The sequence below is a fragment of the Amblyomma maculatum genome, chromosome 6, assembly GCF_055883805.1.
Source record: "Amblyomma maculatum isolate TAMU_Amacu chromosome 6, ASM5588380v1, whole genome shotgun sequence".
Classification (NCBI taxonomy): Eukaryota; Metazoa; Arthropoda; class Arachnida; order Ixodida; family Ixodidae; genus Amblyomma; species Amblyomma maculatum.
In genome coordinates, this window is record NC_139349.1 from 131,334,636 (window position 1) to 131,360,642 (window position 26,007).

A 26,007-nucleotide genomic window follows, 5' to 3' on the forward strand; every position below is an offset into this window, starting at 1 on the left:
GAGATGAGGGGGCTGTTACGGAAGACGTTCGCCGGGAAAGGATTAATATTTTCGTCTACCGGATTTGAAAACTGAATGAAATTTTGTTCTCTACCCAGGGAGCCTGTTAGTCGAAGTTCGCTAACGCCGATCTCTTCTTTTTTTCTTGCTGCGTACGCCAGGAACCATGTTTGAGACGGCAATAGTCCGACACATTCGTTAAGTCAGCGTAATTACGATGCAGGGCTTGCCACTTGTCCGGTGTTGTATCTCCACCTCCATTGCATGCACATTTTCGCCCACGGCGCGTTTCACATGACGGGATGATCTGTTGCCTGTGAATTCTGCTGCGTCCCAGAATTTGTCGTCGTATTGGTGTCATCGTTGGCAGCGGTCGTACTGTTGAGGGAGGGCAGAACTGAGTTGAGCGGCTCTGAAGGCGGCGGCGGTGGTCCCGGTGGCGGACCCCCTGCGTCCGCCGACCCGGAGCGGTCGGGTCCGCTGCTGGAGAGAACCAGGCGCACACCCCAGTTGTTCTGACGCCACTGTACGAGAGCCTGGTGGTGGTGGCGCACCATCAGGTAGATGTCTGCAACGCAGATGAGGCCCGCGAGCAACACGATGATGCTGATAAGTACACAGCCAAGCACCGACGAGATTCCGCTGAGAATCTCGATCGCCGACAGCCATGCGGATACTAGCAGCATAACGGCACCGAAAAGGGACAGCGACATGTCCACGAAGATGTACCAACGATTCACCTGGCTGCTCGGGTCTCGGAGCCAGTCCAAGACGCTTTTGGGCGTCCGCTCAACCTGCGCAATGGTCGTGATGATTGCAATGGCGGCTGTGAATTGACGCAAATGAAACTCTTAGCCACATAAGCGTCGAATTAAACGAGAACAGGGCACCTAAAACGGATAACGTTATGTCGGCGCATGTTAAATATCCCCAGGTGGTCGAAATTACTCCGTAGCCCTCCCCTACGGCTCCTCTCTCTTTCCACATTCATTCCCATGTTCCTCTCTTCTCTTACGGCGCGGGTCTGGTGTCCACAGAAACAAGCGTGACAAATATTGCGCCTTTCCCTTCCTGTGAACCTTATTATTATTATTATTATTATTATTATTATTATTATTATTATTATTATTATTATTATTATTATTATTATTATTATTATTATTATTATTATTATTATTATTATTATTATTATTATTATTATATCAGGAAATAGCCGCTAGGGAGAAAATGCAGGCGGTGTGAATACACTTTGGAGAGTGGTTGTTACACTGTCGAAGTCTGTGTTAACTTCACAAGGGCCCAGACTACCTGGGCTGATATATATATACACACATCGAAACCATATCAGCCCAGGTAGTCTGGGCCCTAGCGAAGTATATATATATATATATACATATATATATATATATATATATATATATATATATATATATATATATATATATATATATACTTCGCTAGGGCCCAGATATATATATATATATATGTGTGTGTGTGTGTGTGTGTGTGTGTGTGCGTGTGTGTGTGTGTGTTTTATTTTTTTTTCTTGGCTCCGCCACGCCGACAGGCGGGGGCGACCCGTTAAAAAGGGGACAGCCGTCATCACCATCACCATCATCACCATTGATGCGACAGCATTGGAGTGGATATCATGTTGTGGAGGTAGAAAGAAGGAAAACAAAATGCACGGGCCTGCTACTGGCTCTGTAGCTGAGCCACCTCCGCTGCCTCGCGCGGAGAAAAGAGAAAGTAGAGAAAAAAGAAAAAGAAGAGGGATAGAAAGACCGTGAAGATCGTGTGATTTTGCGTTGCGCTAGTCACACTAAAGTCGGTGATTGGTCGAGATTGCTATTAGGCCACAATATCATGTAGCTTGGCCGAGTCGGCAGGTAATACGGCAGGTGAAAGTTGGCAGATGAAACGGCTGAGAACTGACGGTTCCTGGAAGTACGACATCGGAGATAACGTGGCATAGCCAAGTTTGTACGTGTTCTGGCAATTGGCAGTCTGCAGATTATTTGCTTACGTAAAACAGCAGAACGCGGTTGCGGGCTGGATGGCAGATGGCTCGAAGCAACACTTACTTAAAAACAGTTTCGGTCCGACCTACCAAATGGTGCCTGCTGACCAGATGGTGCCTGCCAAGGGAATTCCACCAATTCATAACCTCCAAATTATTTCACCCACCAAGTCCGGGTCTAAAAGCTGGATCTAGCTGTTAGAGATCATAACACTGCAGAGATCTTCTCTCCCGAAACTTTACACTATTGACATCATAGATCTGTTTTTATGATGGTCTATGTGGGCTATACGGATGCTGAACGCCGAGTTAAATTTTTCGCATGCGCTTAATTTTTTGTCCATCCTGGTTCAGAATGTTTTGTCGCAATCTACTAAAGTTATATATAAGATTCTTATATTGTATGCCTTTCTCTGTTCCTTGATGATTGTGTTTAATACGTGTCGAACGGCCTTTCCGAAAACGAGCCTGACGCCTGGAGTCCTGGTCCACATAGGTGTGATGCTGATGTTATCACTGACTACCCTGGTAAACACCTAAAAGCGACTAACAGTAAGCTGATCAGCCTGCAATCTTTCAAGATCATCACGGCTTCCTTCTTATGTATTACGACATTATTAGCGTTATTCCGGGATTCATCTGCGCTCGAGGTCATGGAACACTGCGTATACACAGTGGCCAGTTTTTGTAGCATTGTCTGTCCATCGTCTTTCGGCTTATCTGCAATTAGCTGATCATGGAAAACTCTTTTTTTCTTTTCGGCTTCCTTCGGTAGCTTGCTTTCCTTCTTCCTCTGCTACTAGCGGGTGGACCAACTCTGCAGCAGCTCTGCCTTTCTCTTCATCATGCAGGTTTTTCGTTCGTCGCCCTCCTTGCCTCTCACCGAATCATCTGATGTTTCTTTATGCCCAGTTTCCTCTCATCCATTTTGACACTACCTCCGTTATTTAAAATGTGTTCTATTCTCGCCATCTAATACTTTAAGTTAACACACCTCATCTTGCCTAACCTTACTTAGTGAATAACTTCGAGAACACTGCCAATTAAAGGCTTTCATGGGGTAAGAAGCTTTGATGTTATTGCAGTACTTGCAATTAGCCTCCTGGGTGATCTTACCTTGTGCAGCGAGCCCATCCTTCTACTTCTACCGTACACTATTTAATATATTTAAGATTATCATTCATTGCTATAATACTTATTTCATCATCGTCAGAGAAAGCGAAATATGTGGTGTTGTGGGGAGATCTCATATTCCTCTATTTTCGTTTCTACTGTTGCCTCATAATAGCCACTTTCCTTACTGATTCCCTCCACTGGCTTTTCAAGCCGCGGCTTATTGGAGACCTTAAGAACGCGGGGCCAAAATCTCGTCTGGCAGGCCGCCTCCATATTCTGCGAAGCGCCACAATATGAGGCCAATATTGACTCTGTTTCATTATTAGCCTCGCCATTCTAGTTCTTCCCCGTCCGCTTTCAATTCCATATTCACGGAAGAATGTATCGATGATTCGACAGTTACTTCGTTAAACAAACAGTTATAACTTCCCTCTGCTTTTCTCGGAACCGACACCAACGTCGCCAAAGCATGGTTGCCTGCCAGCTTCTTGACTGCTTGGTATTGATGCCACCCATCATTGCAGTGGACAATGCGATCACTTAACTCACTGCTGATTCCACGTATTCATAGCAACTGTGTACTAAGTGGTCAATATGGGTGGATGTAAATACGTAAGCCTGTAACGCCTTCAACATATACCTCTTAGCTGTAATATAACTTTCAATTTTTTTCGTAACGCTACCGAATAGCTAACGATTTCCATCTCCTCATAAACCACAATAGCCCAGAACGTGCTCTCTTTAAGAGTACATACACTTAATCTGTCTACGTAACCTTCTTAAGCTTCATGACATATTCCATTTATTACTAGTTAGTTATTGAAACATAGGCTAGACTAATAAATGAGGTTCTGGCAAGAAACATTGTTTATTTCAGTTTGGAATGGCGGCCAATCGTAAGCGGGATTCTTCGCACCCTATGCTGGACTACAGGGCTGACCATTCTCTTGGTTAATTGCTCCGCAGCTGCTGGGGACTGGGCGCCGGAAGATTTTTAGTGTACTCATATAGAAAGGGGGATGCCCAAATACTTTTAGAGAATCAAGAAATACCTAATGGTGGGAACACACAGTACAACACGGTACGACAAAATGAGAGCGTTCCCCACTTCCCACAACCAAATTACCTGAACTATACTTAAACCCCAAATATCGCAATCGTAAGAGTGCTAAGAGTGCCTGAACCCCAGCGTTACGGTCCGGTCTTCGCAGCGGCTGGCTAGCAGGTTAAATCGAGAATTTTATATAATTCTATATGAAGGCACTATCGCAATTTAGGCCTTCATTTCATACATTTCATTGCTACTTGCGTTAGGTGTTGTACTCCGGCTTAAGAAAATGTAGCCGCTGGTTAGCCGATCAAAACTACCTGAAACGTGGTCACACTCTGAGCTTATCCTTTTTTCCCCATTTCAACCTGTTGTGTATCTATTTGTGGAATGTCTTGTTCGAGGTAGAGCCGCGGCTTGTTCACTTAAGAGCGGTGGTTCGGTACACACTGTCCCTACAGCATCCAAAGGATTAGCCAAATTTCTCTCTCGTCACTCTAATAATGATGAGGAATAGGATATCGCCATGCATTACTGTATGTGAAGCCTGTACTGGCTGAAGGCTTCAGTCAACGCAGCGCCCAACACCCGTGATACTGCGTTGTCTTGTCGCTTCTCTCTTTGTTCGTGTGTCAAGAGTATGCTGTTTTGTTTTCCTAAGAATCCGTGGAAAACAGAGGCTGCTATCGACCTTTCTGTCGGGAATGCACATATATACCATCTCTTTCTTGTCCCTGTTGTAGGCAGACAGAAGGAGCTGGTGCCATCTTTTCCAATATTCTTTTCTGGTGTCCGGAACAGTGCAGAGAACAATACGGCGACGCCCAGGAAGTATCTGTCTGTATGGATAGCGCCGAGTGTGTTGTTACCTTGAATTGGTACGAGCAGATGTTGCACTCATCCGTGTTCCTTCGCGACAGCCACTCCTCGAGGCACTCCTTGTGGACGAGTCCGATGGTGCCTCGGCAGTTGCAGGGCGACAGCAGGTTACCGGCGCGGGAGCCGCGGAAACAGATGCGGCACATTCCCGACTCGCCGATGCTAGATGAGTCGTCTGCATTGTCAGAGCCGTCCTGCGTGTTGCGGCGGCTGACAACCGGGGAGCGGGACGAGCCCTCTTCGGGCTGCCCTTCCGACCAGGCCATGCCCTCGCCGGAGCTCAGCGAAGCCCCCTCATCTCCCGCCCTACGCCACCGGCGTGGCTACAGCATTGCTATCTGCTTCCTCTTCTTCGTCTTCGTCAGACCTGAAGAGATTACGTCCACAGTCTTCTTCCCTCCTACACGCAGCCCGTCGTCATCGCTCTGCAGTTTTATACTGTGTTGTCCTCACTTGACGAGACACGAGACATTTGCGGACAGAATAAACAAAAAACTGCATTGATGATTAGGGTTCTCGATAATTAGAAATTTGAGCGCAGGTCTTTACATGTTTCGACTTGGCGATATATGTAAAAAGGCAGGTATATCCACTTGCAGAGCGCACCGTATTTTTAAAACATACTCATTCTTATGTGACACTCCTTTCTATGTTGTTGATTGTAAAGATTGAAGCCTTATGATTGGAAAAATGAAGAGCCATATATTCTACTTGCTGCACCAACGGTAGTTTCTGAAAGAGGAAGTATACAGACGCTTTACAGCGGGAGAGCATGGGCGCTACCATTGTTGTTCACGTGACTCTTCCTTGCTGGTTTCGACGGCTGCCGGTGCGCTGGCGCCCAGCTTCAGGGGGCTGCACACCCGCTATCGCAGGAGACAGCCAGCTGTAGATAACATAGAAACAGTGTAGATAAATCAGAAAGCCCCTTCCCTCCAAAAACTTCTTTACTGGTAATGTTCCGGTATGTAAATAAAAAAAAGGCCTTAGCTTCTAGTAGAACTTTAATTTTTTTTTTTTCACTCTTTGAAGAGCGTTTCACAATCCGGGGCCTCGCGACAGTGGAGGCCCTGAAACCATTCAACGGAGGAGCCGTAGTGGAGGGCTACGGAGTAATTTCGACCACCTGGGGATCTTTAACGTGCGCTGTGCGATGTCAGCGCACGTTAAAGATCCCCAGGTGGTCGAAATTACTCCGTAGCCCTCCACTACGGCTCCTCTTTCTCTCTTTCCACTTTCATTCCCACCTTCCTCCCTTCCCTTACGGCGCGGTTCGGGTGTCCACAGAGCAAGTGTGACAGTTACTGCGCCTTTCCCTTCCTGTGAACCAATTTAATTATCGTGAAACGCTCTTCATAATTCCCCTTGTCTACAGTAAGAATGACAGCGAGCTTCCGCGAGTGACAGATACTGCGCCTTTCCTATCCTGCAGACAAATTATAAAACGCCGGTGAACTTTAATGCGTTCAATGAACTGCTGGCTGTGTTCGACAAGGGGAGCGCGACGTACCGTCACGACAACGAACTAGTTGCCAGATCAGTGGAAAACGGCAAGCATAATATTAATACCCAAACCAGGCAAAACCCCGCAATAGAAACATTTGAGACCAATTTCCCTAACCTCATGCGTAGGGACTGGTCGGTTGATTGCACAACCTTTATTTCCATTGCAAATTGGCGTTATTTTCCCTGCCTGCGTGCACAAGTGTGGTCTAAAACTGACCATCTCGTGCGGCCACAGGTCGTTTTGCTCCATGAAGCACGTTAATCACGTCTGGACTACGTGCGCCAGCAAACTGATTGATTTATAGGAAAGGCGCGGCAACTGTCTCACTTGTTTTCTGTGGACACCTTAACCGCTCCGTAAGGTAAGGGAGGAAGGTGGGAGTGAAACTGGAAAGAGAGAAAGAGGAGCCGTAGTGGAGGGCTACGGAGTAATTTCGACCACCTGGGGATCTTTAACGTGCGCTGACATCGCACAGCACACGGACGCCTCTTCGTTTCGCCTCCATCGAAACGCAGCCGCCGAGGTCGGGTTCGAACCCGGGTACTCCGGCACAGTAGTCGGGCGTCTTACCACTGCACCACCCCGGCGGGGCCCTTCCCTACGCATGATGTCCATCTGGCGGAAGAGGTTATGCTTGGGGAAGTTGCTAGAGCCCGTAGTCCAGACGAGATTAACGTGCTTTATGGAGCAAAACGACCTATGATCGCACGAGATGGTCGGTTTTCGACCCCACTTGTGCACGCAGGACGTAATGCTCTAAAACTTATCATAGACTCGCGATCGAAAGACGCTAAAGTGAGCCTGGGCATAGACCTCACCAAGGCCTTCGACAACGTCAGGCAAGAGGCTATCCACGAAGGGCTCGAAATTTTCGGAGTAGGGGAGAGAACGTACAACTACATAAAAGACTTCTTATTGGGCAGAAAAACCTGCACGATATTTCAAAATGTAGAATCTCCCACGATAGAGTTAGGAAGCAAAGGCACGCCGCAAGGCTCAGTGCTATCTCCTTTCCTATTCAACGTGCGATGACAGGCCTCACGGGTGAACTTAACCAAATCAAGGGGCTAAATTTTACCATGTATGCGGACGATATCAACCTCTGGATTAACCAGGGGAGCGATGCGAGTACGGAGGAATGCCTGCAGGCAGCGACCCACATAATTGTCGATTACGCGGCTGAAAGGGGACCTTCGTGCTCCCCGCAAAAATCAGAGTTGTTAGCGTATAAGCTAAAGTACCTCCGCTGCAACAATAGCGGGGAGTTTCATATTCAGGTAGAGGGCTAACCGGTCCCAAATGTAGACCAGATCAGAATTCCGGGGATGATCATCCAATCTCACGGCTATAATGGAGGGGTCCTGAAGAAATTAGAAAGTTACGCGATGCAAACCCTCTGGCCCTTGAGGAGGGTCGCCCCTAAAGGAAGAGGCCTCATGGAGAGAAATTTACTAAAACTAATCCAGTTATATCGTAATAAACAGAATCAGTTACGCCACGCCTTACCTAGAGATCAAGGGCGGAGAAAAAGAGAAATTAGATTGCCTGATCCGAAGATGCGTTAAGAAGGCGCTAGGACTGCCCATGCGTACATGGAGCGAACGACTGCTCGAACTCGGGGTGCATAACACGTAGGCAGAATTGGCGGAGACAGTGCGAGTCTCTCAGTTAGAGAAACTAAGCACGACCGAGACGGGAAGGGCGATCCTTGTAAAAGTATGCCTCAACCCAGACAGAGGATTTAAAAAAAGTCACAATTTGTAGGGAAAGCAGGAACGCCTTGATAGTCCCCCCTTCCTTAGAAACATGCATCCAGAATTTGATGTCGAAAGAAGAGCCAAACGCTCTAAAGTCGAAGCTTTAGACAGACGGTTCAAAAACATAGGAGAGAAGGAAGTAGTTCATGTTGATGGCGGTAAGTGGCAGAATAGGTGCGATGGTAGCCTCGGTTGTCGATGGCCGAGGGGTGCCAGTATCCGCGGCAGCCATCAGAGGCCGCAACATAGAGACTACGGAGGAAGTTGCGATAGCGCTAGTTTGTGTAGGAACGGAAGCTAAGTTCATAATTAGCGACAGCAAAACTGCCATCCAAAATTTTGGAAAGGGGAGGATATCGCCAGAGGCAGCCAAAATCCTCCCCCAAAGAACGCTGAATAGGAAAATTCACTTAATGGGGACACCCGCTCACGCTGGCGTCCCTGGTAACGAGGTAGCTCACGAGCTAGCCCGAGCTCTCTATTTCCGGGTAGCCGTCGAGCCTCCCGAACACTGGGCATACGACGAGCGTCTGCAAAATTACGGGGAAATCATCGACCATTATAAACTGGGGCGTAGACTGGTACCCCGCCAGATGTTAACCTAAATAATAAAGAAGCTGTAGCGTGGAGGCGGCTACAAACTAATACCTTCATGAACCCAGTCTGGGAGTTTCACGCGCTACCAGACCTTAGGGACAATGATCTGTGCAAACACTGTGGGGCGAGAGGGACCCTCGACTACACAATTTTGGAGTGCCCACACTTCCCAGGGATAGGACTAAATATAACATGTAGAGAAGCCTGGGATACCCGGCTGCGAAGCGCGGACCCTGCGATCCAGCACGCACGTCCATCTGGCGGAAAAGGCTGCAACAAGCCAAGGGATACCTGCCAGCCGATAATCCGCGGGTGCACGACTCGCCGTCTTCCCCGGCACGCGTACCGGGTACTGCGTGCGCGTACCGACCGACCGACCGACCAGCCAGCCAGCCAGCCAGCCAGCCGATCGAAGCGTCCGTGCGCCCTTCCATTTGCCGCTTCCTCGAACGCCGCACCACACAGCAAACAGAAGAAGACCCAGATATCTATAGGGTTTTGAATATTTGGGGGCTGGGATTTAAAACATTCCTATGCAAAATCTACTACACCATTCGAGCTGAAATAACGTTCACAAAGTAGCAAAATATCGTCTACGTTATCTCATAAGTGATTCAACATCGGTACTTGCCTAGATTTTCCGAAATAGAGAAAAAACTGCTCTCGGCGGCGTGCACAATTTTCGCAGAAGAGAGTCGAAAAGCTATTTTGACATCAGACGTCACCTGTCGACCAGTGAGACAAGCTCCATTCCGGCCGTTGGCGCGCTTGCCTTGCTGCCCGACAGATGACGCATCATGTCAAAATAGCTTTTCGACTCTCTTCTGCGAAAATTGTGCACGCCGCCGAGAGCAGTTTTTTCTCTATTTCGGAAAATCTAGGCAAGTACCGATGTTGAATCACTTATGATATAACGTAGACGATATTTTGCTACTTTGTGAACGTTATTTCAGCTCGAATGGGGCAGTAGATTTTGCATAGGAATTTTTTAAATCCCAGCCCCCAAATATTCAAGACCCTAGTAGGCGTTATTACCGCAGGCATCAGTAGGGTGCCTTGATGCGCGCGCCGCGGAAGGGGACGCGCGCATCGAGGCATCCTAAGGCATCAGCGGTGTTTGGAATTGATTTAAAGGATAGAAAACGATATCTGTCACAATTCTCCGCGTACACATGTACCATGCCGTAAAGGAAGGGATGAATGTGAAACAGTAGTCACCCTCTTTACTCGAAGCATCATTCACCGCCACATTCGCAACAAATGCGTAGCAGAGTGCGGCACTCAGGCTTTTGCCTTTCACCTCTTTAGTCGCCAAAGTGCGTGATTTTTTTACCTCCAGTGTCGTCTGGATCCAGAGACTATTACGCTGCTCAAAGACCACATCAGACATTCAGCAACGTTCGCCTGCACTCGGGCGAGACTGGAAGCTGCGCCGGAGTCCAGCACCCGCAGATGTAGCGAGCCCTATCAAGCGGAGATATTAAAATCTTTTCATGCTAAAATTTACCATTGATCAATGCCTTAGTTATATGTAAGCAGCAATTATTTCATGTATTGCATCAGTACTTGCCTGAAGTAAGCATGAATGCAGGTTCACAGGCATGCACACGGTGACCTTCCCTCTCTACACAATGAATTCTTTATGAATGCGAGACATTAATAGTCCCGCCAAGATGCATTTTATTACCTTACGAAAATATTACGCACGCACAAACACGCGTACACACAAACACGCCCAGAGACACACACATAAACTCGCATGCATGCACGCACGCACGCACGCACACGCACACACACACACACACTCACTCACTCACTCACTCACTCACTCACTCACTCACTCACTCACTCACTCACTCACTCACTCACTCACTCACTCACTCACTCACTCACTCACTCACTCACTCACTCACACACACGCACACACACAGAGAAAGAAAATGGTGGCCTAGGCCATGATGTCCACCGTATGTAGAAAGCGTCGTCTATTTTTCCTCTAGTAAGCCACAAGGCCACAAACTCTATTTCCTCGCCGACCTCTTTGACAAGACAGAGGACACCCGCACCAAAGCGGCGGTGTTTGAATGCCAGTCGGCGTTCTTAAACAAGCTGCGCACGGACTGCCCGCACTGTCCGCCTATGCGTTCCGAAGGCCACAAATGATGCCCGTCTAAGTGGCGCCATTTGTTCGAGGCAGCGGAACTGCTCTCAGTAAGGGGTCTTACAAGTGTTTGCAAGAGCGTCGCTGCAGTAGGCGGAGATACGAAGGAGAGTAATGGGAGTTTGTGCATGAGCGGCATAATATTCTTTTGTCTTCACATCTAGATTTCAGCCGCCCCTTACTAACATTGGTGTGTTGATGTTTCACTAATGCACGGCACATGACGAGTACGACGTGGCTGGTTAGCACTGTAGGTAATAAGTAGACCGGGAGTAGGACTTGAGAAAAAATCCAAAAGTGCATTGATCCACGGGTCATTCCGCTGCTCGGTAGCCATGTCGATAGTGGCAAGAGTCGACAAATCGTAAGCACAGATGTGGTCAGACGAGGTATCACTAGGCAATGGCGAGCGGGAAATAGCATCCGCGTCCCTATGCTTCAAGCCTGATCGATAAATGACATGAATGTCATACTCTTGGAGACGGAGAGCCCAGCGAGCAAGGCGACCGGCTGGGTCTTTTAGAGAGGCAAGCCAGCACAAAGCGTGATGATCGGTCACAACGTAAAACGGTCGGCCATACACATAAGGACGAAATTTTCCGATGGCCGAAATAATGGCCGAACGTTCCCTTTCTGTGACTGAATAATTAGATTCTGCTTTCGTCAATGTTCGGCTGCCATATGCCACAACATAGTCGCTGTAACTAGGCTTACGTTGGGTAAGGACGGCATCAAGCCCAATACCGCTGGCATCAGTGTGGATCTCCGTAGGTGCAGTCGGATCAAAGTGGCGCAGAATGGGAGGCGAAACCAAAAGGCGGCGTAAAGTGTCGAAGGCTTTATCGCAGGCTGGAGTCCAGGCGGAAAGGTCGGAGCTGCCGGCAAGGAGCTGGGTCAGAGGAGGGATGATAGAGGCGAAGGTCAAGAAGAAACATCTAAAGTAGGAGCAGAGGCCGATGAAGCTCCGGAGCTGCTTCAGGGAGGTTGGCTTCAGAAACTCTGCAACTGCGCGAAGTTTGGTGGGGTCGGGAAGAATGCCGTCCTTAGAGACTACGTGGGCCTAAAATTGTGAGTTTTCGATCGGCAAAGTGGCACTGCTTCAAATTCAACTAAGCCCACCATCGGCGAGACAAGTGAGGACATGCTTTAGGCGGAGAAGGTGACGAGAAAAGTCGGTAGAAAAAACTACGATGTCATTCAGATAACAAAGACAACTCTGCCACTTGAGTCCACGAAGAACAGTGTCCATCAGGCGCTCTAAAGTAGCTGGGGCATTGCAAATGCCAAAGGGCATAAAGTTGAACTCGTGTAAGCCGTCCGGTGTTATAAAGGCAGTTTTCGAGCGGTCATCATCAGCCATCGGTACCTGCTAGTAGCCAGACCGCAAATCCAAAGAGGAGAAATACTCGGCTCCTTGTAAACAGTCCAAGGCATCGTCAATTCCCGGCAGAGGATAGACTTCTTTGCGTGTGATTTTGTTTAGCCTACGGTAATCGATGCAAAACCGGATGGAACTGTATTTCATGGTGACCAAAACAACCGGAGAAGCCCATGGACTGTTAGATGGCAGTATGACGCCCCGGCGAAGCATGTCGTCCACGTTATCAGCAATGACTTGGCGCTCAGAGGCCAACACGCGATAAGGACGCTGTCGTAAAGGTGCGTTTGTACCAGTGTCGATTGTGTGCGTAACGACAGACGTGCGACCCAGAGCAGTGTGAGGAAGGTCGAAGGCAGAAGTGAATTTCTGTAGAAGAGCTGCGAGTTGATCGCGTTGTGCGGGTGGAAGCTCTGCGTCAATATCGTGTTGAAGAACATCGGTTGGTTTCGAAGCAGTCACTATATCGCAAGAGCTGAGAACATTAACGTCTAATGAAGTAGGCGTGGCAAGAAAAGTATTTACAAGCGCGGGACCAAGTTCTTCAATACGACCGAGACACTCGCCACGTAGCAGGACGGATGGGCACACAAATGGATTTGAGACGTACATTGCACTAAGGCCATCTTCGAACTTGAGGACAGCAAATGGAAGCATGAGGCAGGGATGGCGTGAAGCGGCGTCGGAAGGTGTGAAGAACACAGTCGAAGTAGTAACGCTTTCACAGGAAAGTGGAACGAGGGCAGCAGAAAATGGAGGAATGTCTGTGTCATTGGCGGCAAGGAGTTTTGCAGACCGGGTAGGGACGTCACACATGACGGTATCACACACAGGAAAAAAGGCAACTTCCGCGCTGGCGCAGTCAATAACGGTACGATGAGTGGAAAGGAAATCGTAGCCCAGGATGATGTCGTGTGAGCAGTGAGCGAGTAAAATAAACTCGATGGTGTATAAGACGTCTTCGATGAGAACACGGGCCCTGCACGCTGCTGAGGGATGAATGCGCTGGGGTGAAGCGGTGCGAAGCGAAAGGTCGGGCAGTGTGGTGGTCATCTTGCGAAGACGACGGCAAAGAGCTTCACTGATGACGGATATGGCAGCGCCCGTGTCGACAAGAGCGAGCACTGCGACGCCATCGAAAAACACTTTTATTAAGTTAGCGGGAGAACACGGAGGACTTGAAGAGTTCGAACCAAGCGCAATTCTTCCCCCGGGAGCTGCGACTGTTAGTTTCCCTTAACAGCGCCGGTAGAACGTCGCTGAAGCGAGGACAGGGAACGGCGACGAGGGGACGATGATTGGGGAGTGGTATACGTTTGATTGTCACAAGATACAAAGTGGGAACCGGGCGGAGTTCTCGGCGAGGGCTGGCCTGTATCGTAGGAGTAGTTCCAGGTCGAGAAGGTGGAAAGCGTTGGCGGCAAAGGCGTGCGACATGGCCCGGCAGCCCGCAAGAGTAGCTATTGGCCGGTTGTCCGCTGTACACCAAGGGTTCGTCGGGCATTGGCGTACCCTTGGAATAGGAACATGGAATGCTGACACAGGCAAAGGCGAAAGAAGGTTGTAAGAAGCGGCCTGGTAGGGAAGAGATGCTGATGGCATTAGCGGCCTGGCCGCAACTTGGCCGTAAGCCAGCGGTGCCGTTACTTGCGCCGGCACGTGGCTGGGTGGCAGCACAGGGCTGGGCGGGAGCATGGAGCTGGGCGGAAGGACATCAGCGATGTGATCTTGCACCGTATGGTAGGGGCCAAAGACGGAGCCATGTCAGCAGCAAGGCGGCCAGTATCCTGTAACTGAGGGACCAGTGATAGCTGGCGAGCGACCTCTTCTCGAACGAAGGCTTTGATTTGTTGAAGGTAAGGGCTGTCCTCTGATGTAGTAGAACCGCCCAGCGCTAATGTAGAGATGGCGTCGCCTCTAACACCGGACCGCCGGGTAGAAGCGCGCTTCTTACGAAGCCCGTCGTAGCTCTGGCAAAGTTTGATAACGTCACTGACCGTGGCAGAATTTTTCACCCAGAGCATCTGGCACGCGTGGTCAGAGATGCCTTTCATGATGTTTTCGATCTTATCCGCTTCGGACATTAGCGGATCAACACGCTTGCACAGGTCAACGCTGTCTTCTATATAACTGGTGAACGACTTTTCGTCATGCTAAGTGCGCTCACACAAGCGTTCATCTGCCCGGAACTTGCGAACAGCAGGGCGGCCGAACACTTCCACAAAATTATTTTTAAAGTAGACCAAGATGGTAGGTCTGCCTCATGGGTGCGAAACCAGAGGTTCGCCACGTCAGTCAGATAAAAGATTACGTTACGTAGGTTGATAGTGTCGTCCCATCGGTTGTCACTACTGACGCGCTCGTACGCCGACAACCAATCATCGACGTCTTGGTCCTCTGTGCCACTGAAGAGGCACAGATCACGTTGCCGTAGAGCTCCAGAACACAGCACGGTGGTTGGGAGGGGCGACGATGTCGTGGCAGTATCGTCCGGCATGCTGGAAGCAAAGGGTAATGTGCGGCTTCTTAGTTCCAGGGTGGACGGGAACGTACCCAGCAGTACCTGCACCAATTGTAGGGGTGTGTTTATTCAGTCGACGCAGATGAATCCAGCTGCTCGGGATGAACTCGCATTGGAGCGTTGTTGTTGTTCTCCTCTAATTTGATGACACAAACCAACACAGGGAGCGTAAGGCGTAACGAATTACAAAGACAACGACCAACTTCATCGTTCTCGAGAGCGCCAGCACGCGACGCATGTGAGTGGCTATAACGATAAAGATTACCACACAAGTTTCCAACTTTGCAGCACGAATTCACCTACTTCATCAGAAGTATCAAGAAATTCAGTGGTTACGGCAGGCAAACCCTTATGAAGGTAGACGGCCATTTCCGCCGCTACGCTGTCGTCTCTGCGATTGCCGCAGCAGTATTAGTAGTCTATGATCTAGTGTCTCCTTTCAACATCAGAGCCTTAGCTGGAACCGCAGCATTAATACTGTGCCTTTTACCAAAGTTCCTGAAAACCGACGTTAAGCATGACTATGGAATATTATGTTGCCAAGCGGGACATTGTTCCATAGGTTGTTTGTTGCCACTTGCTATAGGGTGGCCACACGAGGCTTGCTATTACGAGCACACTTGGACGTTGGGCACAACAGCGAAGCGGCCCCTCACGATCACACCGCTGACGTTTTCCGACTGTGCAAAAGAACTGTGTTCTAAATTAGCATGGGAGGCTGTGGGAGAACATAATTTTCCGCTCTAGGTTGGCCACTCCCAACTCTGCTTATGCGACCGCCTGGGCCACCTTACAGCTGCCTGCCTGCTAGGCCAACCCCGACTCCAAAAGCAGCTCCACTCAAACCAGGGACAGTCACCGAAGAGCTCCACTGCAAAAAACTGTAGGCTGTGGCTAAAAACGATGAACAAGTCCACTCGCTGTGTTTGGGGTTGGGCATAACGATTCATCGTACCGATTCGGTATATTTCTGCTCTTTCGACATTTGTAGCGTGTGGGGTGCTTCCAGAGGCTTTGATCTGCTACTTCTGCGATTATTGACGGCTTTCGGCCTTCTCACGCTATGGTGCGAATGAAATTGATTTTCTGGCCCGCCCCCCCCCCCCCTCTATACACGAATTACATTGGGACAAGTAGCCTACTATTCTATTTTTACCACCAAACAATGATTTTCTATATCAGTGAAAAGTCATACATGGATATCATCAAACGCCAATCTCAAGCCGAATTTCAATCTCTTCCCAGGGAACTCCACTCCCGCTCTGTGCAACTATATAGACAGCTTACTTCTGTCCTAAATATATGGAAATCGCATAGGAAGTAGGGACTAAATAAGAGGAGAAAAACTGTAGGGGGCACTTGAATCAGCATCTAACGCGTGGTGATCCGCGGTGGCAACTTGAACTCCGCCTTAAGGTATACGACGCGACAGCGTAAGCTACAATATATCCTCGCTTTAACCGAGTCGTATGAACGTGCCTGCGCAGCCTAGGGATAAGGTCACCCGCACCTATCACATATGCAAGCGTCTTGGTAGATTGATTCTGACATCACCCTCCCATATAAAAGGAGAGGCCTGAGTTGGCAGCTCCTGCCAAACTTAAATTCAGAAAGTTTTACGTCCAATCAGAGCTCGGTAATGTCAGCTGCCAGCTACCGCCTCCCACGTAACGAGAAACTTCAGCAGGTTTCTGAGATGATCTCCAAGAAATTAGGAACCAGAGGCAGAATTCACTAATGTTTTTAAACCCATCGATATATCTGTGAACAAAATTCTCAAAGTGCTCTTAGCCAAGCACACTGAAAATGACCTTTGTTTAAACACTCCAAGATAGGAAATATGTTATTAGTAGCCAAAGACGAATGACATCATGACATCCATATTTTAAAATTGACGATATGGCAGTGGGACTGCAGAAGTTACAAGTATAAATTGACGTCCCTAAACACTATATCGAAATCACTGACGCCTCTGAGGTGCCTGTTCTCCACTAGGAAGTCTACAATCCGCTCAACCTTGAACGCTACGCTACCTGACATTACAATATGGGTGCAGTCACCTTTATATCTTTCACGACCCCTTGTCAAGGGCCATAAAACACTACAGTAGGTTCCCCCGCATTCCACCCAACCAGGGGTTGGCCAGAACTCGTGCTTTACCCCGGCTGTGGCCCATTGTATCGGCGATGACTGATTTATAGGAAGAGAAAGGCGCGGTAACTGTCTCACTTGTTTTCTGTGGACACCTCAACCGCGCCGTAAGGGAAGGGAGAAATGTGGGAGCGAAAGTGGAAAGAGAGAAAGAGGAGCCATAGTGGAGAACTACTCAGTAATTTTGACCACCTGGGGATTTTAAAGTGGGCTGACATCGCACAGCACACAAACGCCTCTCCGCTTCGCCTCCATCGAAACGCAGCCGCCGAGGTCTGGTTTGAACCCGGTACTCCGGCACAGTAGTCGGGCGTCTTACCACTGCACCATCCCGGCGGGGCCATTGTACCGGAGATGCTCCTCCGTCACTGACAGCTATTTTGGGTGAGACAGAGGGATGAAGAACGTATGTTTTCAATGCACTTGTGTACATTCAGTACTTACAGAAGCATGCAAAAGTCACCATGAACATGGGAAATAGCTGGATCGCCTTCCTTGGAGCGACTACCACTTCGGCAGAGCTTATGGTGTAGGGCATCAACCTAAGACAGGATCCGAGCAAGAACAACCAATTCCTCTTCCGAGGCCACGTTTCCACCTCGGTTTCCCGCCCCTCGACCGAGAACCCTCTAATCACAGACCAAATGCAGCGTGAATGGGCGAAGAAGGTTTTACTCTCGCCTTGTACCTGGTCGCAGCTGTCTACAGCACTGTTCCCGCACTGGAAACGACACGAACAAACAAACGACCCGTGGGTTTTCCGTTTCCAGATTCGTGGCCAAGCTCCCCGTGAAAACTCGTGAACATGTCTGCCCCCAAGCCTTTCCGGCCCTAACCCGCCTGGAAATTGTTAAACGATAGCCACGGTTGTCCTCCAAGGGCACCTGCCTTAGCAGCTTTGTCTCACTGTGGTTTCTCCTTCACTGCCCGATACGCGGTAACGACACGAGAGTGATTAGGAGACTGTACCAATTGCTTCGCAGTGCTTTCACGCGTGCTCCACTATTAGCGCCTTTCTTGACAAGTGATTTGGAGGGATCGCGTTCCAAGAAAGGCGCCGGGCGCGTGAGAAACGTATCTTTGTTGTTGTTTAGCATCATGCTAACACGGTTGCCATGGAGACGGCCGTCCCTGCTTACCTTTAATGCTGTCAGTGAAGGACATCAGTCAGTAGTAGATAGTTACCGATAATGACAGTATTTAGCCCTGTTTAACCCTAGTTGAATTGCGAAAGCAAAGCTTGTTTTCCCAGCTACATTTTCCCCTACATGCCTGCGTGTCGTAGAAGTAGCGAGAATGCATACAGTTCTGGCAGGCTCATTCTGATATCATCCTCCCGTATGAAAAGACCAACCCAAATTGGCAGCTCCTGCCCGTGGCATAGGGGTAACATGAATTCAAAGTCATGGCAGGCTAAGTTTTATTGCGAAAGCAACACTACGCCAGGTCTAACCGCTCGCCGCTGTGTACCGTGTCCGTGGTTCCTTATAACTCCTTCGGCTTGTGCAGTCCTTTGTACTTAGCAGACTTACGTACTCACTACCGTACCTTCACCTCTCCCGTGCAGAAACCGATTCGGTGAATGTTCTTCAACGGGTTAAAAAATACGCCCTTGGTATGCCTCCTGACGCGTCACAATCAAACGTCTTCAAACCGGTGTCCTGTTGTGCCGGAGTTCCCGGGTTCTATCCCGACTGTGGCGACTGCGTTTCGATGGAGGCGAAACGAAGACGAGTCCGTGAGCAGTGCGATGTCAGCGCACGTTAAAGATCCCCAGGTGGTCGAAATCACTGCGAAGCCCTCCACTATGGATCCCCTTTCTCTCTTTCCACTATCACTCCCACCTTCCTCCCTCCCTTACGACGCGGTCAGGTGTCCACAGAAACAAGCGTGACAGATACTGCATCTCTTTCGTCCTGTGAACTAATTATTATTAACTGGCGTCCTGAACACCATCTCTGAAATACGAGAAGTTCATCTCACTTCACAGTATGTCTGGCTAGCTCGGATCTCCACTGGTTGGCATATACATCAATCCCTACCCATAAACTTTACTTCGGTCATTGAATTCAAGCACACTATCACCTATCATATTCATTAACACCTACACATTCTGCCTCTACATAAGAATAGCCGCCCTCTTTACACCCGCAACGATCGATGTCAAAAACTCTCGGAAGCCCTTCAAGAACGTCTTTCCAATGTCAAGGACGTGGTATATGTTGTTGCGGCGTAATATTCCTCTGGCCCTTCCTATGCCCTTTCAGCCATAGACTCGAGCGGCCCACTTAAAACGGACGGCAGCATATATTCCTCCTCTCCAGAAGAGGTGGGAGAGGTAGCCCTTGCTCTTGCTCCGAACAGTCTCGATATTACCACCATTATAATTGATTCAAAATCAGCCATTCATTATTTCGGGGCGGGTCGGATATACTGTTCAGCCCTGTCTATCCTCCTAAAAATTATACTAATAATAATAATCCTCATCGTCACCCTGTCATACCCACTGCAGGGCGAAGGTCTCTCCCATATTTCTGCAATTACCCCGGTTTTGTGCTAGCTGCGTCCACTTGACCCCTGCCAACTTCTTAACCTCATCCGCCCACCTAACTTTCTGCCGCCCCCTGCTACGCTTTTCTTCTCTTGGAATCCAGTTTGTTACCCTAAGCGACAGTCGGTTATCCTCTTTTCGCACTACAGGTCCTGCCCATGCCCATTTCTTCTTCTTGGTTTCCACTAGAATGTCAGTAACTTGAGTTATTTCTCTGACCCACTCTGCACGCTTCCTGTCTCTTAATGTTACCCCTTCCATTTTTCGTTCCATAGCCCTCTGCGTTGCCCTCAACTTAAGTAGAACCGTCTTGGTTAGCCAACACGTTTCGGCGCCATTGGTGAGTACAGGTAAGATGCAACTGTTGTATACTTTCATCTTGAGCGATACCGCTAAGCTGCTAGTCATAATCTGCGAGTGCTTGCCAAATGCTATCCATCCCAATTTTATTCTTCTTGTTATTTGCTTTTCATGGTCCAGATCTGCGGTTACTACCTGTCCCAAGTAGACATATTAGCCTACTACTTCCAGTGCTTCGCTACTTAACATAAACTGCTGCTCCTTCCCGAGGCAGTTGAACATTAACTTAGTCTTCTGCATATTGATTTTCAAGCCTATCTTTCTACGTTTCCTCTCTAGGTCACCAATCACCTTTGCAGTTCATCTCCTGAGTTACTTAGCAAGGCAATATCATCAGCAAATCGTAATTACTGAGGTATTCTCCATCTACCCTTATCCCTAACTGCTCCCATTCCAAGCCTCTGCATACTTCCTCTAAGCAAGCTGTGAATAGTACTGGGAAGATCCTGTCTCCTTGCCTAACACCTTTCTTTATGAAAATTTTGTTACTTTCTATGGTGCTGTACAGCCCCTATATATTTCTTCCAGCAGTTTCACGTATTCCTCGTCTACCCCCTGATTTCGCAATACCTGCATCACTGCCGAGGTTTCTACTTCTACAAGTGCTTTTTCGTAATCAATTAATGCTATTGATAAGGGCTGGTTATATTCTGAACATTTTTCTATCACCTGGTTGATGGTATGGATATGATCGATAGTAGAGTACCGTTTCCGAAACTCTGCTTGATCCTTTGCTTGATTGCAGTCTGAGGTTGTCCTAATTTTATTAGCGATTACCTTAGCAAATACCTTGTACTCAACAGACAGTAAGCTGATTGGTCTATAATTTTTAAGGTCCTTAGCGTCCCCTTTCTTATGAATGAGGATAATGTTTGTGTTCTTCTATGTTTACGGTAATGTCGATGACACCAGGCACTGCGTATACAGGGTGGCCAGTTTTTCTAACGCGATATCCCCCCCCCCCCCCCGTCCTTCCACAAATCTATAGTTATCTGATCATTTCCAGCTGCTTCCCCCTTTTTAATAGTTTCTATTGCTTTCTGAACCTAGTCCTTCGTCACTGGTTGAACGTCTGACGGTTTTTCCCTACTGCCAATTTCATTACGGTCCTGACTACTTTAGCTATTATAGAGATCAGTATAGAACTCCTCGGCTACTTTGACTATCTTGTCCATATTCGTGATGACGTTGCCTGCCTTGTACCTTAGCGCATACATCGCATCCTAAAAAATAACTCACTCTATCACCCTTCTCTAGACCCCCGCCCAACCGGGCGTAGATCGTAACGAGGTGGCTCACGCCTGCGCCCGAGTTTTCAGTGTCTTGCCGCAGGCAATGGAGTCCACCTTCGACCACGTGACTCCGCGTACTGCGCGGGACCACCTCCTTTCCTTCCATGACATATGTCATCATTACCGCTTCGGTCGCCTTGCATATCCTACGGCGCACCGAATGAACCTTTCGTTATCGCGAGATTTTCTGGTGTCAGCTTCAGACTCGCACATTTTCCTCTTCTGCCTCCCGCAACCTCCTTTACCCAGCTATCTATCCCTCCTTAGCTTGCCATTTCTGCCCGGCCAGAGCCAACCTCGACCATATTATGTGACCACTAAAATCATTTAATATTAATTCAAAGGAGCAGTGGGAGGCTGCCCTGCGCCGCCCAGCACCTGATCTTCAGAACCATATCCTAGATTGGGCTGAGAATGTAGCGGAGGCCTATCCAGGGTAGAACCTCCCTCCCCCCACTGCTTGTTTCCCCTATTGGATAAATAAATTGGTTGCTCACTGTCCTAGAAATTGTCGCGCGTGCCTTAACCGCTCCTACTGATTATTCTAAGCACCTTTCGAACTCTTGAGGAGACGTTCGATTCCCATGGACTGATTGTGTACGCGCACTATTTGATTCGCTCAAAGACTTGAATGGGAGAGTATTGGATTCGCCATTCGAATATTTCGAAACTTCACATGACCGTAGCAAATGCAATCGAGGCAGCCAAAACGAAAGAAGTCGAAGTTGAATCTGTAACTTAACTTGTCATTTCTAACACTTCAAACCTGTGCTGAAAGTTTAAATGCAGCTTCTTCGCCCCTAGTGCCGGCTCAAGTGCAGCCTATCGACAGTGTCCCTGCTAGCATTTCTCGCAAAAGTGTTCGTTGTAATCATGTTGAAATGGCATTCTCTACTCAGAAGCGCAGTGCTTCTTGCTTACCCTCCAAGTCCTCCGTTCCGCAGACCAAAAAAAAAAAAAAGGCCTTCCAAATTTTTACCGCAATCTGATATGCTAACAGAGGCTGTGGCATCCTCCATTTTAACAAAGCAATTATGGCAGCTGTAATGGTTATTCAGTGGAATTGTCACTCTATTGTATCTTTGCTTTCAGATATACATCTCCTCCTTTCAACACATTAGCTAGGCATAGTGCGGTTACAAGAAACTTGGCTCTCCTCCGTAAATTCATTTACCTTAAAAACTTTTGTGTTTTCCGCGCCGGTCGAGTAAACTCTAGGGGCAGTGGCTTATTGACATTGATATCTTTAAAATTATGTCACCGGGCAAAAATAAGCAAAACAATAATGAATCCTGACTGTAAGCTGTTAGCTGTATATATCCTTTTTCCGGAGTGCGCCGCTGTTACAGTCGCTAACGTCTAGTGCCCTGTTGGTGTACATAACACAGACTGTTTTGACCGATTACGTAAAATTTGTAATAGGGTGGTCATTGCATGAGATTTCAACTCGCACCATACTCTTTGGGGTAACTTACTCTGACGCATGTGCACAGTTGTTATGGACGTGGATGTTAGCAAATGCTGTGCGCTGCCGCAATTCTCGAGCTATAAGCTTCATGCGTGGAAATTCGCGATCTGTCATTAATTTATCCCTGGCAGCACGAGGGATAGGTATAGGGGGATGGTCAACAGTAGACTGTGGTACATCTATAGTAACCACTTTCCAAAAAGATGTACGATCATGATGAGCCCAACACAAGAAAGCCCTTTTGCCCGTAAACTAGTAAATACAGCCACTTGCGCAGCATCGCTATACTCGTCCCTCACGTCAAACCTTTGTTCATGTAGGACCGACAGAGCACAGCAGATGTTTTCCTCAATTGTGAACGCTGCTGAAACTTCCCAGTTCACTGTGCGGTCTGCTGTAAGCAATAAGTCGTCATCCCCATGGTGGAACGATGCGTGTGAGATAGCCTTCTGCCACAAGAAAGCAGCATGGAGAAGCCTTCCTTACAACCAGTGCCCAATAAAATCGATAAACAACGAATTTTTCGCGGCGTAATTTAAAAGAGCCATAGCTCAGGCAGAAGACGAGTACAGACCAATTTTAAACACTTATTTGTCAAACCCAAAACACAGGAAGGCTTTGTATCGTTTCATGGAAAGAAATAGGAACACACACGTTTCTCAATTATTAAGTTCAGTAGTGCTGTCTCTACAGGAGGCAAAGGATGAGTTTTAACACATTGAACAAGGACCAGTATTATGTTTCCAGGAGCAGAGCACAGTTCCTTTGCATACCACCATTCCCTGTTCCTACTATGTGGAGGTTAAAAGGTCAGAACTCCTAACTGTGATTTCTTCCACGCAAATCTCGCATCCAGATTGGGACGGGGTCACGGTAGGTATGCTCAAAACTTTAGCATACGATTTTACCCGGGATCTCCTGGATCTGGTCAACGAATCATTAGAATCTGCATGGCTGCTGCACGTCTGGAAAGTGGCGAAAATTATATTGCTCTTGAAAGATCCTGGTAAAGAATTTCATGTTCAAAAAACATTCGGCCGATAGCTTTGACTTCGAATATAGTAAAATTAATAGAAAGAATTGGGCATGGCCGCCTCTCAAAGCATATTTCAGAGGTTAATGCTTTCAGTTCTGCCCAGATTGTTTTCCGCAATGGATGCTCAATATGGTCTGTACATGTAGATTTAGAAAGCAGAATTCGCATTCCTATGTGCAACATTGAGGTATCAGCGTAAGTCACGCTCGATATTGCCAAGACCTAAGACAGCATTGAGCATTCCATTCTACTAAACAAGTTATCATTTTTACGACCCCCGTTCTGCATTTATGCGTCGATTGCTGAATTTTTGAAAGGACGATAATTTTTTTGCACTTATGGCTCATTTATCTTAGATACCTATGCACAGATAGGAGGGGTGCCCCAGGGCTCTGTGTTCTCGACACTATGTTTAAATATTTAATTGTGACATATTCCAGTTCATCCTGATGTCACTGTATATGCATATGCAGATGACACTGCATTCTTCGCCTCTGCAAAAGATATTCATGCCCTCTGTCATTCACTATAGGCTTGCCTATATGCACTTGAGGTCTGATTGGACAACGTTATGTTGGTTTTAAATGTGTGTAAATGTAGTGTGCTAGTTTTTGAAACCGAAACCCCCTTATATGTTAGACGTCACACCTCAAGTGGTATATGTCCTTTATTTAGGCATTACGTATGATGCTAGTATGGATTAGAGGCCTCTCATTAAGTCTAATGTTCAGAAAGGTGAGCGCGCACTTGGTAGGCTTATACGGATAGGTAACAGGAAATTTGGAATGCGTCGAGATACTCTTCTGCTTCTGTGCAATGCCTACGTGACCGATTTTGGAATTTGAAGGCATTCTTTTTTCTGGTTGTCCAAAATATAAGCTGCAACCTTTGCTGCTTTTAGAGCGACGTGCGCGGCGCGTCTGCCTAGGTCTTCCACAGTCAGTATCCACCACTGTTCGGTACTTGGAGGCCCGTATTCCAGCCCTTAGCTCCAGTTTCCGCCTTCTAATTGTCAGATCATCCTTGATGTCATTTTAGGCTCGTGTGGCTATACCTATTTTTGTGTCAAACCCGGCCCTCTTTCTGACTTACTAGTGGCCAAGGTTCTGCATGCCCCAGGTTGTTTTCACGAAAAGCATTGTAGCAAACATTGATGTGGACCTCTGTTCTGTAAGTCCTAATGGTTGTACAACGTCCATTGTGGATATCAATTTTGATTCTATATTTCCGTCTAACGTGAAGCACTTACCTTCAAGTCTAATATCACCTTGAAAAGTTTCCCTGATCACACTGTAATCGCCACTAATGCGTCTGTGACTGCGCAGAAAGCAGCGATTGGAATTTTTTCAGTCTCTTTTCTGAAGTTTTTCGGTACACGTCTCAGATTACGGACAGTAATATAAGTGCGCAACAAAGACGTGACAAAGAGGAGAAGTGGACAACGACGCCGCAGATATTACTGTCCGTCATGGTTCCCCAACTCACCCAATCAGCAGTTCTTCTCAGATTACATACCAATCTTTTTAGCAGAGTTTATGGCAATTAGGCTTGTGCATTCAAATCTTCCCTCCAGTCAGTCAAAAACAATTTTTCTATCAGACTCTCTGTTTTAGTGTCACTGGAGTCAGCACGGGATGCTTTTTTGAGCCGCTCACTAAAGTATTTAATACCGGGATGGGTGAAAGAAATACGTTTCATCTGGGTCACCGGTCACTGCGGTATTTTTCAGAATGAAGCGGCAGACTTCTTGGCTAAATCAGCTCTTGATGCACGTGTTCCATGTACCATTCCTAATATCATCATTTTTGAAATGGCCTGTTTTCAGCATTATCAATACATAGCCGCCTCATGAAATGGTCCCTTGCTATCTACAGCAGAATACCAACATCTCATATACTCATGGAAAGTTCGTCCTTGTCAATAACGGCAGTGTGAGGTAACGCTGAATCTTATGCGATGCAGGATCCCCCACCTAAATCTTTACTTATGTAGAAACAGGTTCAGCCCCACATACTTTTGTGAGACTTGCGGTGAGATAGAAAATATTGAACATTTTGTTCTCGCTTGCCGAAGATTTTCACATTACAGAAGAGCAGATTTAGAAATTCCAATAGCACAATTGAAATTTACATTGTCGGTCCCACTTCTACTCTCTTTCGGTGCGA

General features: G+C 47.7%; 1 protein-coding gene across 1 annotated transcript; it reads right to left on the reverse strand.

Moving 5' to 3' along the window:
- Nucleotides 1-290: 290 nt before the first annotated feature.
- LOC146186752 (E3 ubiquitin-protein ligase MARCHF3-like) lies at nt 291-5,329 on the reverse strand. The gene is made up of 2 exons (XM_084608111.1): nt 5,054-5,329; nt 291-794 (listed from the first exon to the last, which is right to left on the reverse strand). The coding sequence occupies exons 1-2, from the start codon at nt 5,327-5,329 to the stop codon at nt 291-293; spliced, it is 780 nt and encodes a 259-aa protein (XP_084464237.1).
- Nucleotides 5,330-26,007: the final 20,678 nt, after the last annotated feature.